Below are 8,295 nucleotides of genomic sequence, written 5' to 3' on the forward strand. Positions count from 1 at the left end.
AGTCAATATATATTATGTTAAATAAACGAGGAATTAGGGTTTATGTTGGAGATTTGGATACCCGTTGGATCGTGTGAACACTTTCCGAACTTATATTTCTACCATATGCCTTGTTTGCAAGAAATTCAGTTTAGGATAATCCAAAATGACACTTACAAATCTAGGCACAGAAATCATAAGACAATTTGCTAGAAGGATTCTATGTTCATCTGAAGAAAAGAGAGTTAATGATTGCTTATATCTTCTCAAATAGAAGAGTCTTTCATATATTAAACGACATTTAGGTTTTACCGTCATGGGTAGCTTTGCCCCATGAACCCCGCTAGGGGGGGGGGGGGGTTGCCCTAGACTCCGCTAAAGGGGAGTTGCCCCTTTGGAAACCCCGGACCTAAGGGCGCTTCCCCCGGACCCCCGACTTATTGTCGAACCGACTTCTAATTCGATCTTATACATGCGTGCACTCTGCACATACCGTATATATATTAGAGTATAAATTATGAAGCCCTTAGCTCACATGTTAGTTCTAATTACATAAAATGACATAGTGACTCTAAAATCACCAACAATCATCTCTCCTATTTTAGTGTAACCTTTGAACAAACATAACCTTATCAAAACAAAACCAAACTAGTACATAATGAAAATATCGAAACAATTAAATTTCCACTTAGTATCATGCACTTGCAAATACTCGAGAATCAAGGTGTCTAACGCCCGTGTTTCTAGGCTACAAGCATTAATAATGTTGTAATAGTCTAGGGGGCTGTTTGATGAACCTTCTGACTGGGTTCAATTCTTGGACTCGGTCAGAAATCTTCAGTCCGTGCGTTTGTTTTTCTACTGCAGTCTTGGACTCGGTCCAAAATGCTAATTCGGTCCTTGTTTTTTTGCTGATTCAGTCCAAATGAAAAACATGGCTGACTGGGGCATATTGATGAAAAAGACGCACTTTACCCTCTACCGGTGTTGCTCTTTCAACCCCCACCTTGTTCCTTCCAGTTTCCCACATCGCTCCTCCTCCAGAAGTGGTATGATTTTTCCCGTTTTGACCTAATCGTCAGGTTAGCAATTCTTGTCTCTTTGTAAAATTGATTATTTGAAATCAATTTTTTTCATATGCTTGAAATCGATACATCAATTCTCTGAAATCGATTTTCCAATGTACTGAAACTAGAAACTAAAGGCCCAACTTTTGTTTTTCTTTATGAATCAAGATTTGATGATGTGAATTGGCGATGAACAAAAACAAAAAGAAAAATAGAGATGCAGTTCTTTAAGTAATTTGAAGCACAACATCAATGGTGATTTCGAGTAGAATCAATGATTTGGGGATAAGGAAACAATAAGGATAAAGGTAGATATTTGGGTTTTTGGTCTCCTAAATCAAAGAGATGGTTTTGCTGTGTGTGTCAAGTCTTTGAGCTGTTGCTTTTTTAGCACTTTAATTATTATATAGGGATAATGACTTCAGAGGGTAACATACTTTTGATTTTGATCACATTTGGTCACTGAACTTTTTTTCGTGCTCTATTAACCCTTTAACTTGTTGCTTTGTGCAAATTTTCCCCTTCCGACTGGTTTTTGCCGGTTTCAATGAATTTATTGATCCTACGTGTCAGTTTTGATCCTAACTGGCATCTAGGGTTCTTGTTATTAAAGGAGGGGCATTTGTTGTTCATTTATTGTGCTCTAATACCCCGTTGCCCTAATACCCGATGGCTTCCTCCTACAGCATCTCATCCTCCCTCAATCGATCAAGCAAGAAATCCACAGTGAATGATCCAAAAACTTGTGATTGTGGGTTCCCTGCACGTATTCTAACATCAACAACACCAAAGAATCCAGGGAGGCATTTCATGGTGTGCAATGAGGTAAGCAATTTCACTTAAATTTCCCCTCTTTTCTGATTCATTTATTCCAGATTTGAAATCTCACTTTGAAATTTTATTGTGGAAGGGTAAATGCAAATATTGGAAATGGTTGGATGTAGAACTTGTACAGATGCCTCTGATGGAAGTGGTGGAGGGAATGAAAGCTGAATTAGTAGCATTGAAGACCGAAGTAGAGAAGGTGAAGGAAGACATGGAACAGATGAAGAAGGAAAAGTACTCTGATGCCATTGCAATGAAGGAGAAAATATATAAGTTTACCATTGGATTTCTTTTTCTGATCATCGTGTATATGATGAAATGAAGTCACATGATGTATTGAAAGATGTTGTTTGAATAGAATAGAGTTGTTATCTTAACTTCTTGTTGGAATGGAATGAAGTAACATTGATTGTAATGGAAAATTTAATTATAAAGAAGCATACATATTAACTGCATACATATTAACTTTGATTGGAATGGAATCACAAAGAATGGAATGAAGTAACTTTGACTGGAATGGAATCACCAAGAAATTTTTTTGACTGGAATGGAATCATAAGGAAGCATACATATAACAATGAATACATATTTGATTTTGACTGGAATAGAATCACAAAGTAGCATGCATATAAAGAATTAGTTTTGACTGGAATGGAATCACAAAGTAGCATGCATATGAAGAATTAGTTTTGACTGGAATGGAATCACAAAGTAGCATACATATAACAAATACATATAATAAAAAAAGTAAGTGAATGTGGTGGTTGGATTCATTGTAATACGCCATTAATATTCTACAGTTATATAAGTTTTTGTCTGCATACACAAAAGTAGTTTCTAGGTAACACAAAAGATTCCTGCATAGACAAAAGAAGGGCCACCATGTGCCCATACACCTACTTGATAGTACCATAGAAAAGCATAATAAAAAGACTACTACTTTGTCTTTACATCACAACTGCCTTACAAAAGATATTCCTACCCACCCACTATTATCCCCTAAATTAATCAATAACTGAAGGGTTATCTGCATTGCTCCCAACCCCAGGTATCTGCCTCCTTAATGCTTGTTTGATAATCCGTTCAGAATATTTCCTCCTTCCACTTCTACTAACTGGGACCCTTCTTCTTGGCATGGGGGCTGCAGGTGGTGGTGGAGGAGGTTGTTGGGCTGCAGGTGGTGGTGGAGGAGGTGGTGGTCCTTCATTGCCCCTAGATAAACTTGGGTCTGCTCCACTGCCCCTGGATGAACTTGGTACTGCAAACAAAAATTAAAATGTCAATTCTTTGTTCAAATGATGTAATTTTTTAAAAAATATTCACCTGATGTATTGCTTTGTTGGTTAGATGGACACTTTTTCTTGTTGTGACCTGGTTCCTTACAAATACCACACTTTATTATGCTACCCCTTCTTGAGACAGTTTGTCTACTTGATCCACTCAACTCTCGTTCAATTGCATCCCTCTTCCTTTTCACAGATGGCCTACCAGGTAATCTTCTTCTTTTGGGAGGCAAAGGCTTATGGTATGGAACATCTGGCCACATTTCACTACTATTGAGAGGATTAATGCTATATTTGTAGCATTTTAGGTAAGCCTCAGTAGTGTATGATTGGGACACATATGCCTCAGCATCATGATTTAAGTAAGATATTGCTGCCACTCCATGTAAGCATGGTATCCCTGTAAGTTGCCATATTCTACAGGCACACTTCTTTGCAATTAGATCCACTCCATATGCAACATCAGTGAATCTAACCTCATACTTTTGATAACCACAAGGAGTAACTCCCCACAATCTGTTTAAGCATATTAACATCAGTGAATCAATAACACATCCTCATAATTAACATAAGCATATTAAAGTAAAATAATTACCTCTGTTTAACCTTTAGATGTTCTATACGCTTCCTAATAGTTGGACATATAAGCAAATCCCATTCCATTCCTTCAACTCTTTGAGTGTATATCCTTTCCATCACAAATAACCTAATCTCCTCCAGCATAGTGATTATAGGTCTCCTTCTAGCATGCCTAATAGCAGAATTGAAACTCTCACTGACCCCATTCTCCACTGCATCACAGTCTCTTCCTTCTTGAAAGAATGCCTTAGACCAGGTAGTAGGATCTCTGTCTATAAGGTAATCATAAGCATGAGTATCAATAGATTTGATGTTCTCCATTACACCTCTGAAATTCTCCACAGTACTAGCCCTTACAGCCCTCCAAAATAACTTTATGTATTGTTGACCAGTCAACCTTTTATTAAAATTGGCCAGAATGTGTCTAGCACATTGTCTATGTTCAGCTTCTGGACATCATTCCTTAACTGCTTGTAATAACCCCTACAAATCACAACATCATTATGAGTGAAAAAGCATAAAAATGAAGCATAAAAATGACCTAGTACTAACCTTGTGTCCATCAGAAAGAAGGGTAATGCCTGCACCAAGACCACCATTAATGTCATCCATAAGCAAATCTATGAACCACTTCCATGTTTCTTTATTCTCAACACATACCACAGCCCATGCTAAAGGGTAGATGTGGTTGTTTGCATCTCTCCCAACAGCTGAAATAACTTCTCCTCTAACTATACCCTTTAAAAAGCAACCATCAAGCCCAATTACTGGCCTGCACCCTTCTAACCAACCATCCCTTACAGCTTTGAAACACACATAAAACTTAGAAAACAAAGTTGTGGAATCTGGCATGATGTCTACATCCAATCTCACAGTAGACCCAAGATTTGACCTGATAATTTCCTCACCATATGACCACAATCTCCCATAATGTTCAATTAAACTTCCTTCAATCTCTTGTAATGCAAATTTCTTTGCATTTCTGCATTGCCCCACACTCACATTTATGTTGAATGTTGTTGACACTTTAGCTTTCATCTTCCTTGCACTCATTTTGGGGTTCTCTATAATTTGACTCATAAAATGTTTCCCTATCCATCTATAAGTTACAATTGACCCAAACTTAAACACCCTACAACAATTATGTTCATTCACTAGAGATTTGATCTGAAAAGTCTTTTCTTTACCCATCCAGGAGGCCCATAGTCTGAAAGGGCAAGATGGTGACTTATTCTTTTTGCAACATTTCACTAACAATCTATCAGAGTCATTTTTTTCAAACCATAGATCATACCCATTAGCAACTGCATAATTGCTTAACATATGTTTAAGCTCAGTAGGGTTAGAAAATCGCATACCTATAATTGGTTTCATCTGATCCCATGGCTGTCTCTCATCATACACAGGGTACTGGGGTGGCACGTATTCATCATCTTGATCTTCACTCTCTATAGGTTCACAAAGGATGTTTAAAAATCTATCACGTGCAGTTTTGTTTGCTGGAAATGGATAGGTAGCATCATCTTCTTCATGATCAACAGAATATGAATCTTGAATAACTGAATCCCCATCTTCATCTAAGTCTTCGTTTTCACTTTCACTTTCCTCAGCCTCAATCCAGTCGAAGATAGGTTCATTATGGTGATCCACATATACATTCATTCTCTTGTCATTAGCATACGCCAAATCCAAAAATTCCTTGTAATCACCGTTGTTCACCAGTGTATGAATTCCAAGACCTAAAGACTCTTGTGGAAGGCAGAAATAGATGTCTTTGCTTCTCGAGTTGGTGAGCTTGTGAAGGAATTCCATGAATTGCTCATACCCAAACCCATTAAAGTCAACATCTCGCACTGATGCTCTGTTGGGATCAAAGTAAACTAAGGGATTGGGTGCAAACTGACCATTGTAGTGGAAATCCACTACAATGAAGTTCTGATCAGTAGGATTTGGAGATGATGCCATAGAACGGTTGAAGGAGATGAATGATCGATGGAGAATTTCGTGACCTAGTCGAGTTTAAGGACCAAATGAGACTTCGGGGTGTGGTTTAATGAGACGGAGATGAAAAATCGGGCCCTACATGCCACCTCTTTCGCCACGTAAGATAAAAAAATACACGTAGGATCAATAAACCGTTTGAAACCGGCTAAACCCGGTCGGAAGGGGAAAATTTGCACAAATCAACAAGTTAAAGGGTTAATAGAGCACGAAAAAAAGTTCAGTGACCAAATGTGATCAAAATCAAAAGTATGTTACCCTCTGAAGTCATTATCCCTTATTATATACCTTTTAGATTTTAGACTATTAATATGGAATTTACGTTAGGTTTAATTGGTTGCTGTCAAATTATTTAATAGTTATATTTCTTAATAACACGTCATCTAATAAAATGATATTTGTAATTTATTTTAATATATTTGATCTTTTACTAACAAATGGATTACTATAAAAAATATTGTTTGGAGGTAATATAGTCATTTTACATAGTCAGTTGGATTAAAAATCAAACAACAAGTTTCAGTCAGAAGATAACGAGTTAGAGCTTCTAACCCAGTCAACTTTTAACTCAGTCAGCTCTAACCGAGTTAGCGACTATCAAACGATCCCTAGGTCAACCTTTGTAACTCATTTTGAAATAATAAAGAAGAATTATGTGAATATCATATGAATTATATGCTTATTTACTTAATTATTATGATTTAATTAATTAATAATGAAAATAAGCATTGAAAATAAATATTTGAAAAAGCCGATATCTTTTAAGAAAGTTGTAGTGGTCAAAACAAGGATTCCGGAGATATAAAGAACTCTGAAATCCGAGTTATAACGAAGAAGTTATGACATGTCGAAGTTTCGCGATGGAACCGACACGGCACCGGGAAACGTAAAAAGTGAATTTACGATAAATTGCTTTTTAGCCTTAACAATCTAAACAAAAGTCATAGTATTCGTTAAGCCGGGAATTTTGATAAAAAAAAACGTCCAAATCTGACTTCGTATGAGGAAGTTATGATTTTTCTAAGTTTTAGCAGAGCAGTAAACAGCTAAATACTCGAATTTAAGATCGAGCGATATTTAGCCGACACAACCTAAACGAGAATCGAAGGTCTCGTCAACAGTAGTACAACAGTAAAAAGACTGACGAAAACGGACGTCGGATGAAGAAGTTATGAATTTTTAACGGATTTTCTTGTCTCGACCTGTTAAAAATAATAATTTTAAAATTAAAGCCAAAATTAGCCGACGAAGTCTAAACGAAAGTTGTAGAATATATTCCCGCCTACACGTGCATATAAATAACGTCAAAAACGGAGCCCGTATGCGAAAGTTATAAATTTTAAAAGTTTTGGGTGCAATTTTCGAAAAATTCGCATGGATGAAAAGCAGCCACGTCACCCTCGCCTCACGTACCGGAGCTGCTGCGTTACCGAGTCGTGGCCAAATCCGAGACCGACACATGCCTTCTTCGTGTCAGCTTCTGATAGGCCCGAAGCTGAGGTCCAATAGAAGAGTGACGCACCTCGCATCGGTGGTCCTTCCCAGCCTCGCTGGCCTTCGCTGCATCTGACGCGTGTTCGCTTCTCAACCTCTCACGTAGCTCGCCTCCGTGTCTCGCCCTCGCTGCTGCCACACGCTTCGCCCCTTCGCAGCCACGTCTTCCCTTCGTGTCCAAGCCTCACAGCCACTACGTGGAGCCTTCTCAGCCGATCAGCCCTCGGTCTCGCATGCCATAAATAAGGGGGTTGCGAGATCTCCCAGGTACTTTTGGAAAATTGACATTTTTCACCCCTAAACTTATATTTTGACTATTTTGACTTCCCCCGTAGCCCCGGTATCATTTTTAAAGCCCGGAATATGTCCCGAAGTGCCCGAAGACCCGGAAAATTTTATCTTTTCAATTTTGAAACTCCAACCCTCGCAGAGCCCGGTTTCTCAATAAAACTCCCGGTTTTATCATAGACGATCATTTTAAGGAACGAATTGCTGTCCGATTATCATGAAATCAAGTGAGTGTATAGTCACTTTCATCTTACACATAGATATGAAGTATTTTCTATAAAATACGTGTTATGTGTAATTATATTGATTGTTTATTTGAGATGACTGTTGAATAAATGTTTTATACAAGTTATAAACTGTATATGTATTTTTATCTACAAATATGTTGGGTAAAACATGGGTAGACGAAATAGTTGATGTGTGTTAAAATGATGAGAGGCCTCGATGTTGTTATTGTTCCAGTCATCTAGCAGAGTATGGATGACGACCACGGACTCTTCTAGACAGTCTAGTGGAACGCTAGCAGGCTCGCAACCTGTAGGTGTTTGTGGGCTTGATGTTCACCGGTGTACTCCATCCCCCTCATGGTTGCCTTACGGACACATATGGTTGAGGAATCCCCTTAGCAGTAAAGTCCATCCCAATGATAAAATCCTTAGACTAGGTCCCTTGTATAGGTGTTTAGGGACATAAAGTGAGGATAACGAGAATGGGTAATCAGGGTTATTGTTGGTTTGATAAAATTAATAAATTTATTGTTGATCGATGAAATTAATAAA

General features: G+C 37.9%; 2 protein-coding genes across 2 annotated transcripts; one reads left to right on the top strand and one right to left on the bottom strand.

The window, feature by feature from the left end:
- The first annotated feature begins 1,695 nt into the window (after nt 1-1,695).
- On the top strand, nt 1,696-2,303 carry LOC145012801 (uncharacterized). Its single transcript, XM_078971603.1, has 2 exons — nt 1,696-1,871; nt 1,957-2,303. The coding sequence occupies exons 1-2, from the start codon at nt 1,716-1,718 to the stop codon at nt 2,191-2,193; spliced, it is 393 nt and encodes a 130-aa protein (XP_078827729.1). The 5' UTR covers nt 1,696-1,715; the 3' UTR covers nt 2,194-2,303.
- Nucleotides 2,304-2,640: 337 nt separating this feature from the next.
- Nucleotides 2,641-4,054, bottom strand: LOC145009979 (uncharacterized). Its single transcript, XM_078968584.1, has 3 exons — nt 3,750-4,054; nt 3,195-3,670; nt 2,641-3,129 (listed from the first exon to the last, which is right to left on the bottom strand). The coding sequence occupies exons 1-3, from the start codon at nt 4,052-4,054 to the stop codon at nt 2,876-2,878; spliced, it is 1,035 nt and encodes a 344-aa protein (XP_078824710.1). The 3' UTR covers nt 2,641-2,875.
- Nucleotides 4,055-8,295: the final 4,241 nt, after the last annotated feature.

Source organism: Lactuca saligna, chromosome 8, assembly GCF_052625555.1.
Source record: "Lactuca saligna cultivar CGN05327 chromosome 8, ASM5262555v1, whole genome shotgun sequence".
NCBI lineage: Eukaryota > Viridiplantae > Streptophyta > Magnoliopsida > Asterales > Asteraceae > Lactuca > Lactuca saligna.

What these genes read in the sequence shown, in the direction of transcription:
- LOC145012801 (XM_078971603.1), top strand. Translation starts at nt 1,716, where the DNA reads ATGGCTTCCTCCTACAGCATCTCATCCTCCCTCAATCGATCAAGCAAG. An exon ending in ATTTCATGGTGTGCAATGAG is followed by an intron (nt 1,872 to 1,956) that starts GTAAGCAATTTC and finishes TTATTGTGGAAG; the next exon opens with GGTAAATGCAAATATTGGAA.
- LOC145009979 (XM_078968584.1), bottom strand. Translation starts at nt 4,054, where the DNA reads ATGGAGAACATCAAATCTATTGATACTCATGCTTATGATTACCTTATA. An exon ending in CATCTAAAGGTTAAACAGAG is followed by an intron (nt 3,671 to 3,749) that starts GTAATTATTTTA and finishes ATGCTTAAACAG; the next exon opens with ATTGTGGGGAGTTACTCCTT. An exon ending in CCAACAAAGCAATACATCAG is followed by an intron (nt 3,130 to 3,194) that starts GTGAATATTTTT and finishes TTTTGTTTGCAG; the next exon opens with TACCAAGTTCATCCAGGGGC.